We start from the raw sequence: 25,505 nt of genomic DNA on the forward strand, positions 1-25,505 counted from the left end.
ATTGATTGAAAATGTTATTAACAGTTTGTAGAATGGGTACATTTCAAGGAAAGTATAGGTCCTTACCTGGGCTGGTCCTTACCTTGTGACGTGTTGTGGCCTTGCAGTGGTTACATACGGTTACATTTGGATTAAAAAGTGATTGAGGGACCCCCTGGAAAGCTCTGGGATCGCGTTTGATCCTTAGAGTATGGTTTGATCGCGTTCTACATTTCTTGCGCGTGCGCATGGCTGCGACTGCGGTTCACGACAGCAGCACAGCAACGCTCTGGTTTACGGCACCGTAAATCGTCACGGTTTTCACAACACATGTTAAAAAAAACCAAGGTAAACGTGAGTGTACATTTGGAAGTTTGTATTAGTCAGCGGACAACAACGGCATATTTATTAGATCGGTGGATCGATAAAGCAATAGAGCAGACCTGATCGGTTATTGCTGGTGTGTCGTACAACAGCCTAACTGCTTGTGTTTGCTTGTTTGTAGGACTTATATTGCTGCTTCTGATTCGGGATGCAAGTTAGAATGGATCAGGATGCTAAACCCAAGAAAACTCTGAACCCCAATAAAGGTGGCAAGAAGTTCATGAAAGGTAATGAAGATGAATGTCAATCAATCGATATCAGAATACGGGTTATTAGTTATTATTGTTGTTATTATTAGCTTATTATTTTAGCCTGCAATCAATTCAGCAATCTGTCAGAATGTTTAATAAATCACTTGAGAATGCTTAATTGTATTTAAATGTATTTGTATGCCAAAGCATTGGTTGGCAAGCATTGGTTGGCATTGCCAACCAATGCTTTCACTTAGCCCTACAAGCAGAACCCAATGCTACTGAAGTTTGAGTTTCTGAAATTTTTTAGACCCAAAGCGACATCCAAATTTCAGAAAAGCTTTACGGAGGGTTCCGAGAGGGGCTAGCTTTCACTAAACAGTCACAATTCTGCCCGTCTTTACAATGTGGGTGTCTCTTCTCCACTGAAAACATACTCGACTACTATTATGCTTTAAAACTACAATCTACGTGTTTGTCCTCTCACAATGGAGAGCAACACATGTGACGCTCTTTGTGACACTTTGAACCCAGGAGACCAAACATCTACCACTCATGCAAGAGCCTGACTGGGGAATACCCTCTTGGCCAGGCTGCTAATTTGGCTTATTGAAGAACATAAAAGATATGTTCCAGATTGCCACTTTACATTCTTTGCATTGAAACTATGAAAAGCTGCCAGAAGACCTTGTGCTTTAACCCATTTAGGACTAAAACCGATTCTAAATAAATCTGAATCCTAAAAGTTTTCTAAAAAACCTATGTTTCTATGTCAGTGATGCTCAACCTTTTTTATGTCGAGCACCCCCAGAATTATCTGTATTTGGCTGCGGACCCCCATCTGAAAATATGGTGTTCAAGGGACCTCCCTCCCAGATACAAAGATTTGAGTTAACGCTTGCGCTAAAAGAATATATATTCAAGGATTTGCATACATTTTCATGATGAAAAAGCAGCTCTACAAGCTTGTAGCGCTGCACTCGGTGCCGTGCTATGAGCTTAAGCTTATAGATCTGCTATTTTTCAATAGCTAAAGTATAACATAATGCTTAAAACACCAAAAGGGGATCCCGCCCTGAATGAGTTATAATCATGATGCCACCGTTTGTTTGTCACCCTAGATTCCATGGGGGGTAAACTTGGCGGAAAGCCGCCTGGAGACAAGAAGAAACCTTTCAAACCGAAGAACAATGCGCAGAAGATCAGCGGGTTTGGGAAGAGTCCGCCGAAGAAGTTTGGGAAGAAGCCGGGACAGGGAGGAGGAGGAGGAGGAGGAGGAGGAGGCCACAGTGGCGGAAAGACGGATTATAAAGGAAAGAAGGCGGTACAGGGTGGTCAGGGTGGTCACCACGGGGGAAAGAAAGATGGACAGGGTGGTCACCCCGGGGGAAAGAGAGATCAGAAGGCGGGACAGGGTGGTCACCCCGGGGGAAAGAGAGAGCATAAGGAAGCCTTCGTCAAAGATGAAGCCATCGAGGGGACGGTGGAGAAGGAGGAGGGAGAAGGAGGAGAGGATGTCAAAGGTAAGGAATCAGATTTCTGTGACTCTGTTCTGTCTACTGTAATCCAGTGCTCTCAACATTTTTAAGGCCGTGACCAACCAAAATAATTATGATATTTTAACTGGAGACCCCCCCCCAAAATCATATTTGAACTGGGAACCCCCCCACCTTGATTAAGGCACTTGGAACGTAGGAGTCGAGGCATTCACTTTAGTTTGACTAGGTTCCACATATAAAATGGCAGATCTACAAGCTCACAACGCCTCGCAACGTGAGCCTGAATCCGCTTGTAGATCGGCTATTTTCGACAATGTTGCCTTTTATATTAAGGTCCTAAAGTCCTTAAATTGTCACTTCGCTGTCATCTGGGGACTCCCCCAAAATGATGTGATTTATTTCCCTCTGAAGGCGAGGCGAAGGGCTGTGTAACCTCCTCGGACACACGTAAAAATAGAGCTCTTGCGTAGAAAAATGATTCACGCACAGAGTTTACACACAACCTGTGCACTGCAGCCGGGTTCCATTGATTATTGTGGCAGCGTCTTGCGGAGACAATTCTGTCGCCATTGTAGCCTGGCCCTAAGACCCCACTTTGAGAACCACTGTCCTGTCCTAGATTATTTATTTTATTTTTGTTATTTGTTACTGGTATCGAATCGGTATCAAGACTGATCTGTGCTGCCATCAAAGTAAAAGCTGCCATATCTGCACGGCACCCCGAGCTTCTATTTTGAAAGAAATCCTGGCGCTGATTACTATTTCCGTAGACAACGCCCTGGTAACGTCTGTCCCAACAGCCAGGAGTCTTGGTGTTGTCCTGGACAGTCAGCTCTCGTTCAAAACTCACATCACAGCTGTCACTCGATCCTGTAGGTTCACACTCTATAACATACGACGAATTAGACCGTTCCTCACCCAGGAATCAGCCCAGCTCCTAATCCAGACAACAGTCTTGTCAAAACTCGACTATTGTAACTCCCTCCTTACTGGCCTACCAGCATGTGCACTTAAGCCTCTCCAGCTGATCCAAAATGCCGCAGCTCGCTTGGTCTTCAACCAGCCAAAATTCTCACATGTCTCCCCCCTGCTCCGCTCCCTCCACTGGCTCCCGGTCGCTGCCCGCACAGAATACAAAACTCTGATGCTGGCATTCAAAGCAACCAACGGTATGGCTCCCCCATATCTTGCAAGTATGATCAAACCTTACAAACCCTCCCGCGCACTCAGATCAGCCAACGCAGGGAAGTTGGAAGTACCCTCACTAAAAACGCCGGGACAACGCTCCACACGTCCCAAACTCTTCTCCCTTCTGGCTCCAAAACTGTGGAATGCACTTCCCATTGCAGTCAGAACTGCAGCATCACTCCCAATCTTCCGCCGTAGTCTGAAAACCCACCTTTTCAGACTCCATCATGGCCCATAGCACTTACCCCACCCCCTTAGATAGCATTTCTGTAGAGACTTAGATTGCATTTGACACAGACTTATAGCATGTTATGAAGACAGCACTATAATTGCATTGTATGTAGTCATAGCACGTCATAGTACATATGTATAGCATAGTAGTTTATATGTATAGTTTCATTATATAGATATTCCACTGTAACTTTCTTAGCTTACGCATGTTTCATGATAAATGTTTTTATGTAATGTATTCCCATGCTTTTTTGTTCTTGCTTAATGTAAGTCGCTCTGGATTAAGAGCGTCTGCTAAATGCCTAAAGTGAGTGTGTGTGTGTGTGTGTGTGTGTGTGTGTGTGTGTGTGTGTGTGTGTGTGTGTGTGTGTGTGTGTGTGTGTGTGTGTGTGTGTGTGTGTGTGTGTGTGTGTGTGTGTGTGTGTGTGTGTGTGTGTGTGTGTGTGTGTGTGTGTGTGTGTGTGTGTGTGTGTGTGTGTGTGTGTGTGTGTGTGTGTGTGTGTGTGTGTGTGTGTGTGTGTGTGTGTGTGTGTGTGTGTGTGTGTGTGTGTGTGTGTGTGTGTGTGTGTGTGTGTGTGTGTGTGTGTGTGTGTGTGTGTGTGTGTGTGTGTGTGTGTGTGTGTGTGTGTGTGTGTGTGTGTGTGTGTGTGTGGGGGGCAGGCCCGGCGCCAAAGAAGATGAAGAAGTTGTCAAAGCCGGAACAGAGGAAAATACAACATGAAAAGAGGGATATGAGAAAGGAAGCAACGCAGAAAGACAAATATCAGGTCATCTGTCAGTCGAAACAAGTCTGGGAGGTCATTAGGAGGTACACACACTTCGCACATAATAGATTTAATAATGACAACAGTATAAACGGTGAACATCTGAACCTATTAGAACAAACCTTGTTTCCTGGATAATCATATTATATTATCATTATGTAATGTTAATGTAACTCAGAAGAATGTACAAATTAAATCAGATGGGCCCTTAGGGGACTAAGGATTACCGGTATGTTGCATTGTGTGTGTGTGTGCACACGCACGCACGCACGCATGCTTGAATGCTTGTGTCGTTGTGTTGACAGGAAAGACTGTGACAAAGAGAAGAAGACCAAACTCTTGAAGGGGATGCACGACCTGTTCCGTGGAAGGATGAAAGAGGTACGTGTTTGTTTTTGCCCTTTTTATTCAGGCTCAGGTAATCCAGTATAAATATCTGTGTTTGAATTTAGAATAAACTGCCAGAAAATACCCATGCCGTCTGTCTTTGCGATGCCATTTTCTTCTAAGCTTTCTTAAAAAGAAAAAGGTAATTTCTTGCTGTTTTTTGTCACATCTCCAGGTAGCATATTCCCATGACTCGGTGCGTGCGCTGCAGTGTTTCGTCCAGTTTGGCAGTCATGAGCAGAGACAGGCAGTGTTTGAAGAACTCAAAGGTTAGTGGCTGGAACCCCTGGACAGTGCAGACACAATCATGTTCCCCTTTTATTCATTCCTCTAATTTAATTCATCCCTTAATTCCACAATAAAATCATCAGTGTTTGGCAACACATTTTACTGTAGAGTGTTAGAAAATGTAAGAATTTATTGACCAATCGATCGACATAAAAAATATAAAATTGCGTTCTTTGTTAATGAATAACTTCCGTCGTGATGTGAACAAAATGTGTTGCATTTATCTGTCTCTCCTGGTGAAAAGTCTTGCTAGATGAGGCTTTAGCTCTCTTCGTTTGAATTATTTTGGAATTGTAATCATTGATCTGATGATGGTATCCTATCCTGCTGTACACGCTGACTCTAACCAAATACTCTCGTGTCATGGTTTAATTACCAGTGTGTCCACATCTTCATATTTCACATGTTAACAACTTTGATCCTGCCAGCTACTAAAGGTACCTCTAATAAGAGTGTAAAACGACAGTAGAGAAGCAGCAGTCGTTTATAGACAATTAATATTCTTCTTTGATTCCTTCTACAGACGACATAGTGGAATTGAGTAAGCAGAAATATGGCAGAAATTTGGTCAAGAAACTTCTACAGTATGGGTGAGTCTGACCGCATCATAATTAACATGGCACATTAAAGAGGTGGTTTACATTTATGTTTGTTCTTCAAGTCTCATCTTTGTGTCGTCCTTTGGTGTTTATGACGCTGACATAGAAGTCTCACATTTCATTGACCTGCACCTTTGTTGCTGTTTGGAACACTCAAAATTGCCATAACTCAGTGGCTATTGCTTACTTTATGCTTTCTGACTTGCCGTGTGCGTTTCCACAGCAACAAGGAGGTGGTCGCGGGTGTAATCCAGAAGTTTAAAGGAGAAGTTCGTCAGATGCTGCGTCACTCCAGCTCTGCCTTCCTCATAGAGTACGCCTACAACGACAAGGCTGTCCTCGCCCAGAGACTGATGCTCTCTGAGGAACTGTACGGGAACGTGTTCACCGTCTGCAAGGTTTGGAGTGCAAATGTACTGTATACAGTGTGCACAAGACTGTGAACACATACAGTACACACAAGATTAAATATAGTTTATTAGGAATTTATTGGGAATTCAAAGCACAACTCCAAAAACATACATGACATCATTTCCAAGACGATGGCACTAAAGTGCTCTTTGAGCCTTCCCTATTATACAACCTATTTAGGACGGAGGCCGAATCTAAAAACACCTTCTAAATACTGACCTGAGGTTTTCTGAAAAACGTAATTCTTTTTCAAAAAGGTTATGTTGTTACTACCGGTATATACTCAACTGTACAACAAGAACCCCAAAAGGGGTTCCCACCCTGAAGGGTAAAAACACCAAAAGCGGTTCCCGTCCTAATTCCTAAATGGGTAAAAACATCCTGGAGAATAAGGATACTGCCCCTACACTATAAAAGCGTTGCTGAAAACACTTGAATATGGTGCTATTATAAATAATGATTTAATTCTGTTCATATGAAATGAAATTATTGATTTTTGTTTTTCTCCCATCATTGTTCAGTCGTCAACGTGTAACTCCATTCAGAAGGTCCTGGAGGCCAACCCAGACAAACTGACCAACATCCTATCAGAGATGAAGAGTATACTGGTTCCCATGGCCCAGAAGTAAGACACACACACACACACACACGCACGCACGCACGCACGAACACACAAATAATGAAAGGTGACGTGAACTCTGACCCTGTTGTTTCTTCCAGAGAGCAGGTCATCAAACATTCTTTGGTGCATAAAGTCTTCCTGGACTTCTTCCAGTTTGCTCCAGACAAGCTCAGAATGGTGAGAGATGAATTGATGCCATGCGTCTTTTTAATTTATTCATTAATAAAATGTTTATTTAACCAGTCTGTAATGGTGCAGCGTGTTAATGCAATATAACTAGTACTTTCTGCAGTGGTGGAAGGTGGTCTCTCTACTCTTCCCATTGAGACATGTTGTTAACCCTGCTGTTGGCTAGGACACCTGCTTGAAGAGAACTATATTTTCTTTTCTTTTTAGCATTGACATTAACCACTTTTAAGCCCTATTTTATACTTCAAACAAAATGGCAAAATGGCTGCCAGGTACAGTACCGGGACTGAAATTGTAGGATTTAATCTGAAATTTGATTAGCAGAGAGGGATAAATATGTATCTGTTTATGTCCATTCGACAACTTCACACCATGCCGGTACTTAAGAAACACTGACCCCTAGGGGTGAGATTCTTAGGCAGATTTATTTGGTACTTGTTGGTTGTAGAGTGAATTAGATGGGACTCACATCAACGTATTGAACATTAAAACATTTCTATATATATATATATATATATATATATATAACACCTTGGTTTTTCAAATGGGACAAAGACCGAACAAATGGATTTGGAGGAGGCTGCCATTCTGAATCTGATGAATAATCTGATAAATATTTTTTGTAGTGTCATACAACACCATACAATATTATAGTAAGGGAGAATATGGCATATAAAATAATTCACAGGAACAATGAAACAATGAGGTGAACGGCACTAAAACGACGTAAACGAGAGACGGAGAGGAGATGATATTGATGTCGAGTTCCGTTGTGTGTGTGTGTGTGTGTTCATTATCCAACAGGAGATGATCGAGGCCATCAGAGAAGCTGTGGTGTACATGGCGTACACACACGATGGAGCGCGAGTAGCCATGAACTGTCTTTGGCACGGCACACCCAAGGCAAGTACAATGAACTGTATTTGGCACGGCACACCCAAGGCAAGTACAATGAACTGTATTTGGCACGGCACACCCAAGGCAAGTACAATGAACTGTATTTGGCACGGCACACACAAGGTAAGTACAATTATGAACTATATTTGGCACGGTACACCCAAGGCAAGTACAATGAACTGTATTTGGCACGGTACACCCAAGGCAAGTACAATGAACTGTATTTGGCACGGCACACCCAAGGCAAGTACAATGAACTGTATTTGGCACGTTACACCCAAGGTAAGTACAATTATGAACTGTATTTGGCACGGTACACCCAAGGTAAGTACAATGAACTGTATTTGGCACGGCACACCCAAGGCAAGTACAATGAACTGTATTTGGCACGGTACACCCAAGGCAAGTACAATGAACTATATTTGGCACGGCACACCCAAGGTAAGTACAATGAACTGTATTTGGCACGGTACACCCAAGGCAAGTACAATGAACTGTATTTGGCACGGTACACCCAAGGCAAGTACAATGCAGTGTTGATTTCGTTGACTAATACTATAACGAAACCTTTTTTCACTGACGAAAAAACGAAATGGAATCTAAATAAAAACTAAGCTATGATGACTAAGGCTAAATCTGTTGACAATTTCGTCAACAAATAAAAACGAGACTAAAATGTTCGGAATGGACTGGTGGACAAGAGATCCAGTATAAGTCATTTACTCATTTTACACTTGGTTGCATGCTGAAAATAGCAGATCGGAATAGTAGATCGGCTAGTCAACCAAATACTTATGATATTCATTCAGTGGACTAAAACTAGACTAACACTAAAACATTCCAGGTGACAAAAATATGACTAAAACTGAACTATGGTATAATTTCTAAAATGTAAATTTGCTGCCCAAAAACAACACTGGTAAGATGTCGGGCCATTCATTGATATGATATGATATGATATAGTACTTTATTGTCAGTTCACACTGAAATTTGTCTTGCGACACAGCAGCTAAGTATGCAGAACACATATACACACATTTGACATGACCCAAAGAACAAGACAATTTACATACATAAAGACATGAGCAATATCCACCGCTTAGATTATCCTGTGGCTACTACAACTCCTGATTAAGCCTCAAGGTCGACTGGTGGACAAAGGACCTCTTTAGTCTGACCTTATTGTATGCTGGTACACCATATCTCCTTCCTGAAGGTAGCAATCTATATTCTCCATACAACACATGCTTAGTATTAGAGGTGATATTCCTTGCTAACCTTAGGATGCTGTTATCATATGGATGTATAAAGTTTCTGAAGTTGTTGTCCAACAATCTTTGAACAAATGTTCAGTTGTTGCAGCAGTTGTGACTTTAGGGCTGCAGACAAACATCCATACCAGGTGGTACTACAGTACTGAAGAACACTCATAATAGCGAAGTGAAAAACAAAAGAAGAATCCGTCTACTAGCACCGAAGGATCTTAGACGGCAAAGGAAGTAGATTCTTTGCTTTGTTTTCATTAATTTCATTGTCACTGAATCAATCTGATCTTTCCATGACAATAGATGGTCTATTACTACTAGGTATTTGTACGAACATACCTGGTTGATCGGTTCACCATGAATAGTAATGGGGGATCTGTGTATCTCTGGTGTACCAAAAACAATCTCTTCTGTCTTTTTTGTGTTAATGATGAGAGCATTGTTATCACTCCATTCAACCACCTTATTTACTCTGTGTTGGTGCAGTCCAGGATCACTGGAACTATCTAGGAGAGAAATCAAAACTGTATCATCTGAGTATTTTAGAATGTATTGGTCTGGTGTGTCGGTGTGATATTCAGACAGGCATTCCTCAATACGACAGCTGTCAGTATAAAGGGTGAAAAGTACAGCTGAGCTCACACAACTCTGGGGAGCACCAACATTAGTAGTTTATGCTGATGAGAGGGTTGTGTTCACTTTCACCCTCTGTACTCTGTTAGTAAGAAAAGAAGCATACCAGTGAATTAAGTATGGATTCAGTTCCAACTGTACCATTTTTGACACTAGTATATCAGACTGTATTGTGTTGAAAGCTGAAGAAAAGATTAGAATAGCACTCTCGCATGATTCTTATTTGACTTATCTAGGTGTTTTGTAATAAGTGGACACAGTGTCACAACCGCATCCTCTGTACCGCAACCCTTTTTATAGGCAAACTGACTGGGGTCGAATTTGTCTTTGGTTATACTGGCAAGATGTTGTAACAGTATTCTTTCAAGTGATTTCATAATCACTGAAGTGAGAGCTATGGGTCTATAATCCTTATGTTCTTTTGGACATTGGATTTTGGGTAGTGGTTTCATGTGTGAGGTTTTCCAAGACAGGGGAATTGTGTGTGTGTCTACAGAGGTTTGGAATATTGGTTGCCACACTGGAGCCAGCTCAGATGCAAAGTGTTTGAGGAGAAAAGCACTGCATTCATCTGGCCCATTAGCTTTCCTTGTGTTGGTACACTGAAACACTTTCCTTACATCCTCTTCAGTGATAGTAATTCTGTCTGAGGGGGCAGGTGTTACAGACTTGAGTATTTCAGTACACTTTGAGGAATTGTCCAATGATTCAAATCTGGCGAAAAAGGTGTTGGAAAAGAAAGTAAATTTTCGGTTTCGTTGGGGTTGACATTCCTGTCATAGATTTCATAGTATCCCATTGGCATTAAACGCATCCTCTAGAGCAGGTGTTCCCAAACTTTTTTGGACCAGGTACCCCTTTTGGGGTAGATATTTTTCCAGGTACCCCTGTATCACATATACAGACGTCTAAATGTAGATGTCTAAATGTAGGCGTCTAAATGTATACAGACGTCTAAATGTAGACGTCTAAATGTGTACGTCTAAGTGTAGACGTCTAAATGTGTACGTCTTCTCTTATGGGGGTCCCTGGCATATCTTTTCAAATGGGGGTCCACGGGCTAAGTAGTGTCAATTTGGGGGTCCTTGACATGAAAAAGTTTGGGAACCACTGCTTTAAACACTTTATGAACATGAACAAAATAGATGGGTCCCCCCTGGAACTCCCTCAGGTACCCCTGGGGGTCCCCGGACCCCACTTTGGGAACCACTGCTCTAGAGTCTAGACTCTAGACGCTGTCTATGTGCCAATTTTGCCTGCCTCATTTTCGTTTTTAACTTTTTATCTGCCAATTTAAGTGCACCAAAATCTTTGTTTATGAAAGCTGTTTTCCTTTAATTTATTAATTTTTTTATACTTTTGTACTTTGCTGGGTGTTTTATTGTATTTGTATAATTATTTATTGCCCTGTATATATTGTCCTGAATGTCTGCATTGACCTGAGCAAAACAATTTTCCCTTGTGGATAATAAAGACATATAATCATTCATCCAAGGTGGAACACAATCAAAAAAGGATTAATCATTAAAATAAAAATGCATCTATTTTACTGTAGATAATTACATTTAATGTATTTTTATTTTTACATTCCAGGACAGAAAAATCATCATTAAAACCATGAAGACGTACATGGTGAAGTTCGCGACAGTAAGTTTTCACCTGTTGTTGGTCATGCAATAAAATAAACTGTTCTTGATATTTGCCACTCTGACTCACAACAAACATTCAATTAAAACCTACTCATTGACCAGAGCTCTCACCCCTAATTTGTATTCCCTCATTCCATCAAATCTCTGTGCCGAAAATAGCCGATCAACGTGTGTGTGTGTGTCAGTCACTCACTCAGTTTAATCTAATCCATGTGTGTCATTCACAGGGCGAGTTTGGCCACCTGGTTCTTCTGGCCATATTTGACTGTGTTGACGACACCAAGCTGGTCAAACAGGCCGTTTTATCAGTAAGTTCCAACTTCCAAAGAAACACACAATGATACGCTTTTACGGTTGATGCATTTGTTCAGGGATTTCTTTTGTTGAAAAAGCTTATCTTGTAAACGAGTGATAGTGAAGTAAGAGTGCGACATGATTTTAATAATGTCACATTGTATATTAACAGCGATGTGAAGCCATTTAGCTTAGTGCTGCTTATATTGTTAGGTAATCTTGGTATGGCCGCACAACGGTATTTAATATTAGTATTATGAATCAAAAGACGGGTCACTGTTTCTCACTCTCCTTCCTCCTCCGTGTCCCGTGCAGGAGATCCTGTCCTCTCTGGAAGACGTGATCGTTAACAAATACGGTAAGAAGGTCCTGCTGTACCTGCTGAGCCCCAGAGATCCTGCCCACATCGTCCCTGAGATCTTGAAGGTGCTCCAGCAAGGAGATGCCAACGCACACAGGTACAGTACAGAGAGAGAGAGAAACTTTCCCTTTAATGAATTAAGGTTGAAGTGCTTGACATTGTAACTCCCTCCCTGCAGTAAAAAGGACACGGCCGTTCGACGGAAGGAGCTTCTGGAGGTGGTGTCCCCGCTGCTGCTGGACCACCTCCGAGACCACGCCCCGTCCATGGTCATGGACAAGGCCTCCAGCGTCGCCGTCAGCGACATCCTGGGCTCTGCGTTCGGCGACCTGCGGCCAGCCATGACGGCCGTGGCAGCACTGGCTAATCAGGAGCTGGTACCAGGAGGGACAGATGGACAGGTGAGGGCCAATGACAAACAACGTTTCTTTTTTTTTTTTGTCATAGAAACCCGGAAGTGAGTGAGTTAGTTTTCAGTGGGTTCCCCTCACCACTTTCCTGCTGATTTCTTGTTTTTCTGAGATTTCCAACTTGACGAAGCCGTTCTAGGGACCATTGCAGAGGTCTGAGTTAGTCTGTTGCACACTGGTACAGTGCCTTTTGTATTGCATTGCAAATGATCCGACTTGTTCTTGATTTGCATGTCTTTCTGCAGAAACTACCAAACATTTTACTCTTTTCATTGCCAACTCCGGTTATATATCCGTACCCCCCGTCTATGGGAAGTTATATGCCAGCTACGAATATATCCGTACCCCCCTTTACACCATATATGAAGCGGTTGAGCCGAAAATCAGCTTTTGACATCATTGGTCCGGTTGCTCGTCAATGCCTCCGTCAACCCCAACACCAGGATCTTTGCCCACAGCCCCCAAAGTAGGATGTTCAAAGCCTCATAACTCTGAAAATACGAGCGCTGTCTTTGGTGATGGGCATCCATCCAAGGTTCGGATGTCATTTGTGATTTTTGTACCGCATCGCTCCCGACATGCAGTTAGATAACAGATAAAAGATAACCGTGTTAATGCCCTGGCAGGGCTTATGGCTTAACTACACTCTGGTGCCATCTAGCGTGGCACAGAAAGAATGAATCAGTCCGACGTGTACAGCTCTGTCTGGGAAGGGGGACGCTAGCACGCACATGTAAAGGCGTGTGAAACGATTTACGACTCATGCTCATCTCGAACTCAAAACGGTTTCCCCGTTAACTCAATCTGCGGGAGCTTTGACGAGGTCGCTTGCGTTAATCTTTGGGGGTGCGCTGGTTGTTGTTTGATGGTGGAAAGCTATTGTTAGCATAGCTCTCACAGAGACACAGACTGACCCCGTTGTTATGCTAGCTTCCATTGTGGCCTTTGTGGCAGAAAAATATGTTCAGTACTGTAAAGTGTGTGTGTGTGTGTGTGTGTGTGTGTGTGTGTGTGTGTGTGTGTGTGCGCACGCGTGCGCAGCTCCACATGGCAGAACATCCCGCAGGTCATCTGGTGCTGAAATGGCTGATAGAGCAAGATAAAAAACTGGCAGAGGCTGAGAAGGAAGGTAGGATTACACATGCACACACAAATTGACTCTCACAGGAACGCACTTAATGTTTGAAGACAACACACAAAGACACAATTCTTTATCCCATTAAACCTGAGGCCGATTCTAAAGAAATGTCTTCTAAATCCTAAAGGTTTTCTGAAAAAAACTGTTTCTATGTCAGTGGTGCTCAACCATCTTCATGTCAAGGACCCCAGAATGATATGTATTTCGCTGCGGACCCCCATCTGAAAATATGTTGTTCCAGGGACCCCCCAGAAGCACAGATTTGAATTAAAAACGTTTGCTCTGAAAGAATATATATTCCGAGATTTGCGGCAAATTTTTACGATTTTTCAAAAGTTTGAGCTTGTAGATCTGCTATTTTTCAATATCTAAAGTATAACATAATGCTTAAAACACAAAGGGGTTCCCGTCCTGAATGGGTTATTTGAATCCAACATAAGATCTCTATCTCTGCGTTTGTCTCTCATTCTGTGTGTGTCTCATTCTGTGTGTCAGAGCGTTTCAGTAGGATCCTAGTGGACACCGTAGGAATGGACAAACTGCTGACCTGGGTCAACGTCAACAGAGGAGCCATGGTGCTCTGCTGGTCAGTTCACACACATGGTTGTATGCGCGGCGCATACCGTATATTTACAAATAGTAGCCCGTCCTTTTTACACGCAAAATGGTGCCGGACCCCAGGGCGTTTAAATGGAACCGGGTGGCAATTTGGGGCAGGGCTACTATTTGGATATATATACGATTGGCATGCTTTTGTATCTACATTTAACATTTTATGGTTTGTATAAATAATAATGATAAATTAAAATTTTGTATTGTGTGTGTGTGTGTGTGTGTGTGTGTGTGTGTGCAGCCTCCTGGGCAGCGTGGACCAGTCGGTGTCATCGGAGGTGAAAGCGGCGCTGACCTCCATTAAACCAACACTCTGTGACATCAACAACAGCAAAGGGGTTGAAATCCTGCTAGAAAAGCTCAGTACATAGACACACACACACAGAACACACACACACACACAGAACACACACACACACACACACTAGATCCACACTGAACGTGAAATATGATGTGCTGACGAAGCAATGTAAATTAATTTCCAATTCTACGTTGATTTGTTTCCACCTTTTTGAATAAAAGCATCAGTCTGTACGAATACAGCTAATGTGAAATATTCGCAGACAAAATGTTCTGATCGTTCATGCTTCATGTTCCCGATGTGTAAAGGACCATTTCGCTGTGCTCACACTGGCAGCTACAAAAAGATACAAAGCGACGCCAAGTCGATGTCGCTGTTGGAAGAACACGAAGCACGGAAAGTGTCGGAAGCGGATAGTTTTCTTCCGTCAAACGCAGGAATTATGTGAAGAGAGGTAGGAGGGTGGAAATGCTTAAACAACACTTGGTCGTTTTTTTGTAGCTGCAGATCAACTTGGATTGTAGATAACTTCCATGGCAAATTAATGGTTAATTAATTAATTAATAGCACATTGGCAGCTTTGTAGCTGCCAATGTGAGCGCAGCATTACTCTTATTCTCTCGCTCAGAGTCGACATGTTTTTATTATTAAAATGTTCCTCTTCCTGTGTGGTTGTTCTGCACTCTGATCTGAAGCAGATTAACCCATTTAGGCCTGATGACGAAAAAGAAAAAAAAAATCTCTATTTTCACGATTTTTCAAAAATAGCAGATCTACAAGCTCGTAGCGCGCCACCGAGGGGCGTGGCTACGAGCTTGTAGATCTGCTATTTTTCAATAGCTAAAGCATAACATAATGCTAACGCCAAAAGGGCCCAAAATGTGGTTAAATCCACTCCCTGATTACCAGGAGAGAAGGACTGGCTTCACTAACTCTGGATCCCCATGACCAGGATGTGAGAAGCGCTGATTTAACACTTTCGGGTTTTCTTTCAGGTTTGCATGGCTCAAAGAGGAAAGAAAAAAATAATAAAAAGGTTGTTCTACTTCGGTATTTTACTTTAACCCATTCATATTCAAGGCCAATTTTAAGAAATGCCTAACCTAGTTTTTCTGAAAATGTTCTTTCTTTTTAAAATTCAAACAATTACAATTAATTGCTGTTGCTATATACCTAGCAACATTTAAAATGGGTTAAAGATAATAACGTCCCCTTATGTTTATTGTTCAACAGTCAATAAATAATAGAACTTATATGTGTATTTATGATTTTTATGAAAAAAAGTTCATTGAAAATCACTTTAAACCTTGTGTCCCTGGTTTTGGGCATGTCAAAGCTCCACAATTTTTGCTCGCTATTTTTGCTGCCCATATTTTTCTCATTTACTCAGAATACGTTCTAACAACATAAATTACACATCTGGAACTGCCTACATTTTCCTTTTTTTTTTTTGTTAAAATTTTGTAACTTGTGAATTATAATTTAGTTGTATCTGGCTGCACTTTGAGCAGTTGAAATGAACAATAAATAAATAACAGGTATTTGCTAGATATGGCTTTTGTCTTTATTATAACTTAGAATAAACTTTAATAAAATAAGACTATTTATTACTTGAATTATTTTGGGTGGGTGAGGGGGGTAATGAAATAGTTCACTGTATTTCCTTATTTAACCCGGGAGAGAGAGTTGTTGCTTGGATTAACAAAGAGATGTGATGTCTGCTGCCTAACGGAATACAATATTTTGTTAGAGAAAAGTCTCTCATGCCACGTCTTTGAACGCTACAGTGTCTTAACTGCGGCTCGCAATTTAAAACTTGCAACAGGAATCCGTCATTTGTGGTCTTCTGTTCATGGAAATATTTTAGAATTTCTAATAATTTTCAGTGTTTCTGATTGCTGCTGTGAACCAACAGTCTGTCTGAAGAGACTAGTTGAACTCTACAGCACTGTTTCTGAAGAGGACTGATGACTGTGACAGACTTCAACAGAATCTGAACAGTCAATGTGTTATGCCCACAAGCTGGATACAGACTAGTTAGACTGTTAGAGGGACTATGAAGTCCAAGTGTGATACGTGGTGCGAGAGGTAGATACTGGACTAGGTTAGGTAACCAGATCCAACATTGAGGAACCGCATTCGGTCGTTCCATCATATTTGGAACCGTTTCCTGAACCGGTTTATTACACTGTCAGAGCTGGTAGGCCATGTGGACTTCATGTCTGCTATATAATTGTGGTTCTTAACCCATTTTGCCCGTAGATCAGATTCTAAAAATGTCTTCTGCATCCTGACAGTTTTCTGAAAAAGCTATGTTTCTATGTCAGTCGTTCTTCGATTAAAAAAAAATAGCAGACCTACAAAACATCTGATATCCAGTGATTTCGAGGATAAACAAGAACGTGAATGGTACATTTTGGTCTGATAATGTTGTACTGTGCAAGTTCAAATAATATACTTTTCTCAATTACATTACATTCTCTATTTTGTTAACATTTTGGTGGGGGGGGGAAATGCTGGTGCCCCCAGAAATACCTGGTGCTCACTGGACCTGAATCCCTACTATCACTGATACTTTGTTTATAACTGTTACGGCTCCTGTTGACAGTACACACGCACTCGCACACACACACACTCTCTCGCTGTCTATCGCTCTCTCTCTCTCTCCACATTCAGAATGTGACCATCACTAGAGGGACATGCTGTTCATGGTGGTGGTGTTCGTTTGGTTTGTGGCAGAAAATGAAGTGAGAGGTAAGTAAGAATGAAAGGGCGAAGCGGGAAGTACATTTTAAAAACAAAATGCAACCGTATATCAGAGACTTTTAAGTTTATGCACAGAAATAATTCTGTGCACACCACTAATAATGCATTAGAAATTAAATTGCAAGCACGAGAACTACATATAATACTATTACTAAGTAATTTAAGTAATACTATATTTATTTGTAAATTTGGATTATTACAAAACATTAACTTTTTAAGTCAACTTTTACTTGTAACAGAGTACTGTATTTCTGTACTGCAGTAATCTACTGCAGAAATACATGTCTAATTGAAGTAAAGATTGTGAGCTTCCTGCCTTGATGATCTTAAGCCCCCCCCCCCCCTATGAACTATGCACAAAAACGAATTTCACCAACTTACTGTGATTAGACAATAAAGCTGTTTACCTTTTCCACCACTGGCTCTACCCCTCATAGCTGGTAACTGTTGGATGCGGCGGGGTTCAAACTTACGATGCCAGGTGCTGTACTCTACCGGGGTGAGTCAAAATGTCTCTTTATTGTGATCAAATGCCCCTCTACCTTTCCATGGCATACTGTAGTATGACGTCATTTAATATCTTCCCCTCTGCATCCCTCTCAGGGGTCACCAATGTGTCTGGGACAAGACTTGGACTGCGTCCGTGGCAAATTTGAGATTCTCTTTGAATGTTCTAATTTCATAAGACCCGGCCAATTACTGAATGCCAAGTCTCTCAAATTTTTCCCCCGGAATATATGACAGTTATTTACTATGACATTAATGTATGGCACATTATAGTGGTGATTGTGGTTCTCAAATGTTTTATTTTGCAAGGACCCCGTTAACTCAGAGTATACAAATGGAACCAAATGTACCTGTAAGGGTCCATTTGGTTCCATTTCTACCCTCTCTGAGTTACAGACCTGTTGTGGTCATTCAGCGTCGATATCAATTTATGTGTTTCTGGTAATATTATTGTCCACTCATTTTGCATGTCCGTGGCGGAACTGGAATTTGGACAAAAATGTCCACTGGAAGCCAACATGGTGGTGACCCCTGATCCCTCCATCCTTCAAACCCCCCCCCCCCCCCCCCTCTCTCTCAGCTCAGCAGACAGGAGTGCTGCCGTTCCTCCGGCAGTCTGGGGTCTTACTGGTCCGAGGACGAGGTTCCCATGGCAACGCTCTTTCACTGGGGGGTCTACGATGGAGGGGCCCCTAACTGTGTCCCCTGCAGAGGTGTGTGTGACTGTGTGTGTGTATGTGTGTGTGTGTTGTGCACGGATTGTCATTACATACTGTGAGACATTACACAATATTGAGATTATAAACCAGTTTATTGTTATTAAAATACATTCTTGTTTGAATATAGGCCTATGATTATTATTATTCATATCTTCTCTCATCCATTGTCCTCTTCTCTCCTCTCCAGACCCCTGCTTCAGTGTCCACTGTGGTCCAGACAGGTACTGCGTGGCCACCCGGCGAAACGAGCCCCAGTGCGTGTGTTTCCCGGCAGGCTGCGGAGTCCCTGGGGGCCCTGCCAGAGGCCCCGGACCCCACGGAGGTGCAGGAGGGACCGGGGGAGCCGGGGGGCCCGTGTGTGGCTCGGACGGGAGGTCTTACAGGAGCCGGTGTGCCCTGGTTCGAGCCCGGTGTCTGCAGAAGCGAGTGGATTTGAGGGTGCAGTACCCAGGCCGATGTAAAAGTACGTTGTATTGATTATTAAGTCATGAATTCTGCTCATGCATTTGTTTTGAGTTGCGTGAGTTATCATAATCTAAATATTGACTGACCGTTTACAAATTCAAATTTCAAATGAAATAGCCGGCAGTCTAGCAAACTAGGAACAAAATAAGTTCGATTTTAGACTAACCATTAACTAGGGAGATCAATCACAAAGCAACTATACGATACGATACGATACGATACGATACGATACGATATGATACTATACTATACTAGTTTATCAAAGTGAGGCCCGGGGAGGGTCCTGTCCCCAATATTGGTTAATAAAGGATCAAAATCAGTTGAACCTTTAATCCTATAGTATATATCATTGCTGTCGGGCAGAAACTTCTTATCTCCATATTTGAAGCAGATTCATCAGATTCACAAGCTCACGAACCTTGTGCTTGTGGAGCTGCACCTTTTTATTATATATTTCTAAAACCTTTTTAACAACACAAATCATGTATGGAGTGGGGGGGGTCGTTGTACATCCAATAAAAAATGAATATACTTCTTCATGAGTTAATTTGTCAACTTATGATATTATCTTTTAACCATCACACCCGCGTGAAGTGAGGGGCGCTCTTATAATTATACATCATCATACATCATCTCATGAACAACTGAATTTATGTGATTGGTTGGTTAAATTTACGTTATATTTGGCGGACATTTGACCTAATTTCTCCTTTCATTGTTAATGGCAAATATGAGACGTGTGGGGACAAAATCTGTATATAGGAGGGGCTAGCGCCCCTAAGAAAAAGAACATTTAAGCTATCTGCAGTGCACCAGAGGGGTATATAATTAAGTTAATTAATCTCTCTGTCCATTTGTCTGTCTACCCACCCAGGATCTTGTCGAACTGTACACTGTCCTGGCAGCACTTCCTGTGTGATCGACCAATCAGGTGCAGCGCGCTGCCTGCCCGTCTTGGCACATCTTCCTTTGTCCTGATGATGTATGCCAGACCTTTTTTTCCCCGATATTTCTTGGCTTTTTCTGCCTTTATTAATAGATTGATAGTAGACTGACAGGAAATGGGTAGAGAGATGGGGGTGGGAGACACGCGGCAAAGGCCGTCGGGATCGGGAGTCGAACCCGCGGCATGCCGTCAGGCTGGCTCATCAGCCTAAGTGTATTATGCGCCAATGAATGTGTCCTGTTTTAATCAGATTGTTAGTAATGAATTAATAATAAACTATACTTTGTTGTATAAACCAATGATCTTTGGAACTTTAAGGAACCCCATTTCAATTATGCTTTAGGCCCTTTTGATAAGTTTTATTTGGACCCCTGGGTGGTTCCTGCACCGGACTTTGAGAAACAGTGGTAATGTCATTTTCGCATTGGTTTCCAACCTTTTTATACTGAAGTACCACCTCCGAAAATATTTACCTCTCCAAAAACCACCATAATAACTGATGTTAATATACAGGACGTTTTAACAGCGGGCGAGCATCGGCCGACACATCGCCCAATCGCCCCGTTATCGCCCGAAAAGATGATTTTTTTTTTTTTTAATTCTTTTCGGGTGACATAATGCACTTCTGTCGCCCGCTTGGACACTTCCTGTGTCCAAGACGTCCACAGACGTCCTGGGAATTACCGCTATGCGTTTTCTTTTCTTTTTTGTGATTTTTTTTAATTAAAAAATGACAAAAATTACATTTTTTGAAAGTGTTGTGTGGGCACACAATGTGTTAAAACGTACTGTAAGTCAATAATGCTGCTGCTCTGACAAAACTCTGTCTTATCACTAATCAGCACAACTGATGATATTTCTAATGTGATTAATGCGTTCTCAAATCTTCTATTAACGACTAGGTGTGCAGTCATGCTCATTTCAGCACGGCTGGATATCATATTTCAACCAACTGCTTGGTCAGAAGAACTACCTGCAGTAATATAAATATTTCATTCCACTTTTGTCTTTTGACAAAAGTGGAAGGGGCATGATTAATCCTCGCCTAGAACAGTTCCAGATAGGCAATGTCCAAAACTTCAAATGTATACTGATGATAGGGATTCTTCGATCACCAGATACATTGACCTAAATAGACCTAATAAAAATAAAAATAAACGATGCAGCACATTCCCACAAAGATGCCACATCATACTGCTGATGTCACCTCGTCTTCACTTGACCCCTATATGGAGCTCACGTGGTACCTACTGTATGTTTGTAGTGGTGTGTAGCATAGACCTATGACGCCAGCTCGGATGATATCAGCCACGGTTAGACCAGTTCCATCAGACAGGACAAACATTCACGTCACGTCAGCCTATTACAGGTGGTGGTAACGGAGAATGCTCTCAACCCATAGTGATAACAGTAGTGTGAAAGTTTAACGCCAGTTAACTTAACTAGCTAGTAGAATATAAAACTAGCAGTACCATGAAAAGCAGGGTCACTTGTGGGTTACGTACGTACACACGCATGCATGCACTGTCTGACTGGGCATATATTTTCCAGTTAGACCACCAGCCTGATAGAATCTCTGCTGAATCTTACAGACACACACACACACACACACGCACACACACACACACACACACACACACAGGTCATGGAAGATGACATGGCAGATGTTAAGATGAGATGAGATTAGATGGAAAAGCTTAAAAGCTATAGCCATGAACGGCAGCTCTCCAGCACCTTGGCTCCACTGCAGTTCTGCCTAGAAACCCAATAGATCCACCGATAAAATCATTTAGAAAAAGGTGTTAGCCAGGCTGTTACCATGATGACATTGTAATGTATCATTATACAGATATTTGAAGGCAAGCGGCAATGTAACTGCAAAAGTCAGCGTTGCTACAAAATGCAAACTCTAAGCTCCAGTGTGAAAATGCCCTGCAGGGCAACCCCAGAGGCTAGTTTGGAAGAGAATATGTAGAATGAGTAAAAGATGGGCCACTGGAGTCCGGGTCGTGCAACAGGTAGGCCTCCGCAAAGCTCGCTACAGCATAGGACACAACGTATTCACCTTTTTCATATGGCCCATAAGTCTTTGCGTTTGTGTGTGCATGAGTTCCTCTTTCTCTTGCTGTGTTGCCAGTTTTGCAAGTGACATGAAAACAACCACAAATGAAAATTGGTGATCTACAAGCTCACATCGACACATTGTGAGGTTGTTTAAAAACACATTGAGAATAAATCAAAAATATTTAGAATATTTTTTAAACATTTTAATAAAAAAGGCACAAAATATCGACCCATTGTGAGGTTGTTTAAAAACACATTGAGAATAAATCAAAATATTTAGAATATTTTTTAAACATTTTAATAAAAAAGGCACAAAATATCGACCCCATGCAGGCACAAACTTTGTCCTAGCTACACAAACATTAACTCCCTTAAGCTAAGACACAGTCAAAGGTATAAAAAAAAGTCACACCTGTGTGAAATGAGGCGCTCTTCTCATCGTACATCAATTTATGTTAGCGGACATTTGTCATTGCTATACATAATACATACAGTAAGGTACATAAGGTCAAGCTTATTGGTCAAGCGCTCCCACCAACATGTGATTGGTTAGCCGATTTGCTTGTTTACATATGACGTAAGTTTTCCCTTCAATGTCAATGGCGTTTAATGTTTTGATGTTTAATTTACGTCATATTTATCGGAAATCTGACGTCATTTCTCTGTTCATCGTCAATGGCAAATCTTGGGACATGTGGGGACAAAACTGTTTATTTTATACTTTATAGAAGGGGCTATAGCGCCCCTTAAAAATATAACACACCCATGTGAAGTGAGGGGCACTCTTATCATCGTATACATCATCATGACATAAAATAGACAATATGACATAAAAAATTCCTTTCATTGTCAAAGGGAATTTAATGTTTGTGTAGGACATAGGAGGGGCTAGTGCCCCTCAAAAATGTACATAGCAGTCATTTACTATTTTCATGATCACTGTTTCTTAATCGTTTAAACCCTCTATAAAGCTACTGTATAAAGATGGCAAAATATGGTTTGTGGAGTGCAGGGACCTACCCGGTGGAGGTGGGAGATAGAGGCTTTGTTGGCAGCAAGGCAGCAACCCAGGATCCCCCTAGAATAGGGATGCTAGGGTCAAGCGGTTACTGTGTTTGTTTTGTTATTTGATTGATGGTATTTTAATTGTGGTCATTTTTGTATTGCTGCTGTTTTTGAGAGGGCTCCCTGCCTCCCTCGAAAAGGAGATGGGATGTGATTTATACCTGTATGAATACAGGTATATGAATGTATGAATTTTTAAGTTGTAATGATTCATCTCATCCTTCACCTGCACCTAACTGGTTTGCTGCAGGTTAGGCTCTTTTCTTCTGTGGCTTTTTAAGTTTTGCAGAGATAAATCCTTCCAGCTAAAGCTATCTTTTATCCAAGCAGTTTCTTTCTCCTCATTGCCAGAACGGTCCTGTGTGCCTCTCTCACACTGTCGCTACCAAAATAAAGCGGAAAGTAAAATAGAATAAAATAAAAAATAAAACTGAATGGGAACTGAGTGGCTCCAATGAAGATCTCTTACAATAAATGCACATACTCCTTTGCCCCTTTCTGTAGAGGTAGAGTGGTTATGACAAAATAGGGCAATGTATACTAATGTGTTGTGTCACTTGTGTGGAGAGGACATTATTATGGCTCGAGGAAGAGTATGGTATATTGTGAGCCAGACGGTTACCCGACTGAGCTAGAGACACTGGTCCAACCATTGCATCCTTTAGCCCAATAGGAGGTAACAGCAGACATGCTATTACCTCCTGGGCCCATCCGCAGGTTGTTAATGTCAAGTACTGGAGCCCTGATGATTTTGATGAGGCGTAAATTATCAATGGGTGCGTTCTTGGTGGAGATGGGGACAGATGGATTCCAACTCTTATCCTGTGGCCCGTTGAGACAATTCTGCTTGTGAGAGCTCAGCCTCCCCCCTTCAAGCATCTCCTTATTGATATTGATGGCATGCTCGACCTTCATCTTCTCCTTTTGTTCTTCCATCTTAGCATCTTCATGGATCCCGACGATGGTCTTGGGACCCTGGATCTCTCGCCTGGGCACCCAGTTATTCCCTCTGAGGTCCAACACATCCTGCAGCTTACAGCGGATCATGGCCTTACTGTCCTTTTGGATGTCCTCCATCTCTTTGAAGTACTTGTCCATGCGTCCCTTTGCCTTCTCAGAGTCCAGGCCCTCTCCAGTCGTTTCGAAAAGTCTACACAGGCACTCCAGGGACTTCTCATCACGGTTTTTGAGCAGCTTGGTGATACAGTCATACACAATCCCCTCCGTAAGCATCTTGAGCTTGAACAGCTCCCCAATGAACTTGATGTTGCCGAGGGAGCGCCTCTTGGCCTTGTCCTTGGATTCCTCCAGTTCCTCTTTGAGACGCTGTTTCTCCTCCCCTGGGGCAGCATCCAACTCTTTCTGTTTCTTCTCAAATATCTCCTCATCATCCTTGTCCTTCTCAAACTCCTTTTGGCAGCGGTTGAGCAGCAGATTTTTGAAAATCACATAGTCTCGTGGCCTATCTTTGGTGGGGACTTTGAACTTTGAATGGCAGAGGCACATTTTAGCATATATTTCTGAGTATTTGGATTCAGAGATGGCTTTCTCAAAGATGAGGTCAATGACTCCCTTCAGCCGCTCCTCTGTATCGATGGTCCTCTGGAGCTCCGTCACCTGATCCATTAACGATGAGAACTTCTCGGGGGTCAGCTTGTTCAGGACACCACGCACACGCTTGAACAGATCCTGGGTTTTGGCCTCATCTGGGTCGTTTTCCTCGACCTCCTCCCGCCTTTGATTTCTGCAGGATGGCTTCCAGGCCTTCTCAGACTTATTCAGCTGCACATCGTCAGTCAGAGGAATGGTCGGGGAGTTCTTACTGGGCTCTTCTCTCTGGCCCTCAGGTTTATTTATGCTAACTGAGATGTCTTTGTTTAATGGCTGCCATTGTGTTTTGTACTGGTGCTTATTGACAGCTGGCTTTTCCTGGGTAAGAGGCATGGTTGTGGGCACATCACGTTCTTGGGAAACAACATCGGGATTGGTATTGGGGCTATCATTATGCTTGTTCGAGCTCGTCCCATCCTCCTCAGACCCCCTCAAGGGGGCAACAGGTTCTGGGAGGGGTGCAGCAGTGTAATCTGGCAACTTGGGGGTTGAAGGCAGAGTATGGGTGCATTCCCTTGGAGCTGGGGGAGTGTTCAAAATGTTTGTGACGGCAGTGCTGGGCGGGAGAGTGGGAGTCGTGTTGAGTGGGGCGTCATCCAAGGAGGGGGGCATGTCCATGTTTAGAGAAGAGGGAGCAGGGGTTTTACTTGATTGGCCCAGCCGCAGGTTATTAGAGCATCCATGAACTGGAGGCTTGGTGTTTTTGCCGAGAACTAAATTATCGACGGGACCATTCTGGGTGGAGATGGGGACCGCCCAGCTCTTATCCTGAGGCACGTTAAGCTGACTCTGCATGTGAGAGTTTGTCCTACCCCCTGAGCCTCCGATGGACCCCTTATTAGAGGGGAAGGGGTGCTGGTGAACCTTCATCTCCTCTTTGTGCTCTTCCATCTTAGCTTCTACACGGATCTGCTCGATGGTCTTGGGACCATCGTTCTTTCGCCTGGGCACCCAGTTGTTCTCCCGGAGGTCCATCATGTCCTGGAGCTTGCAGCGGATCATGCCCTTGCTCTCCTTTTGGATGTTCTCCATCTGTTTGAAGTACATGTTCATGCGTGCCTTTGCCGTAT

The 25,505-nt window shown here is 42.5% G+C and overlaps 2 protein-coding genes across 2 annotated transcripts; both read left to right on the forward strand.

The window, feature by feature from the left end:
• Positions 1 to 321: 321 nt before the first annotated feature.
• Positions 322 to 15,842, forward strand: pum3 (pumilio RNA-binding family member 3). The gene is made up of 17 exons (XM_080794415.1): positions 322 to 590; positions 1,676 to 2,077; positions 4,133 to 4,280; positions 4,542 to 4,617; positions 4,799 to 4,892; positions 5,435 to 5,501; positions 5,734 to 5,908; positions 6,443 to 6,546; positions 6,642 to 6,720; positions 7,537 to 7,635; positions 11,121 to 11,174; positions 11,404 to 11,484; positions 11,786 to 11,928; positions 12,010 to 12,232; positions 13,283 to 13,370; positions 13,875 to 13,965; positions 14,233 to 15,842. The coding sequence occupies exons 1-17, from the start codon at positions 512 to 514 to the stop codon at positions 14,360 to 14,362; spliced, it is 2,133 nt and encodes a 710-aa protein (XP_080650541.1). The 5' UTR covers positions 322 to 511; the 3' UTR covers positions 14,363 to 15,842.
• Positions 15,843 to 16,957: 1,115 nt separating this feature from the next.
• LOC308309515 (follistatin-A-like) lies at positions 16,958 to 19,966 on the forward strand. The gene is made up of 5 exons (XM_080755402.1): positions 16,958 to 17,046; positions 17,496 to 17,557; positions 18,146 to 18,278; positions 18,472 to 18,747; positions 19,624 to 19,966. The coding sequence occupies exons 1-5, from the start codon at positions 16,992 to 16,994 to the stop codon at positions 19,725 to 19,727; spliced, it is 630 nt and encodes a 209-aa protein (XP_080611528.1). The 5' UTR covers positions 16,958 to 16,991; the 3' UTR covers positions 19,728 to 19,966.
• Positions 19,967 to 25,505: the final 5,539 nt, after the last annotated feature.

Source organism: Protomyctophum bolini, assembly GCF_963924005.1.
Source record: "Protomyctophum bolini genome assembly, chromosome: 22".
Classification (NCBI taxonomy): Eukaryota; Metazoa; Chordata; class Actinopteri; order Myctophiformes; family Myctophidae; genus Protomyctophum; species Protomyctophum bolini.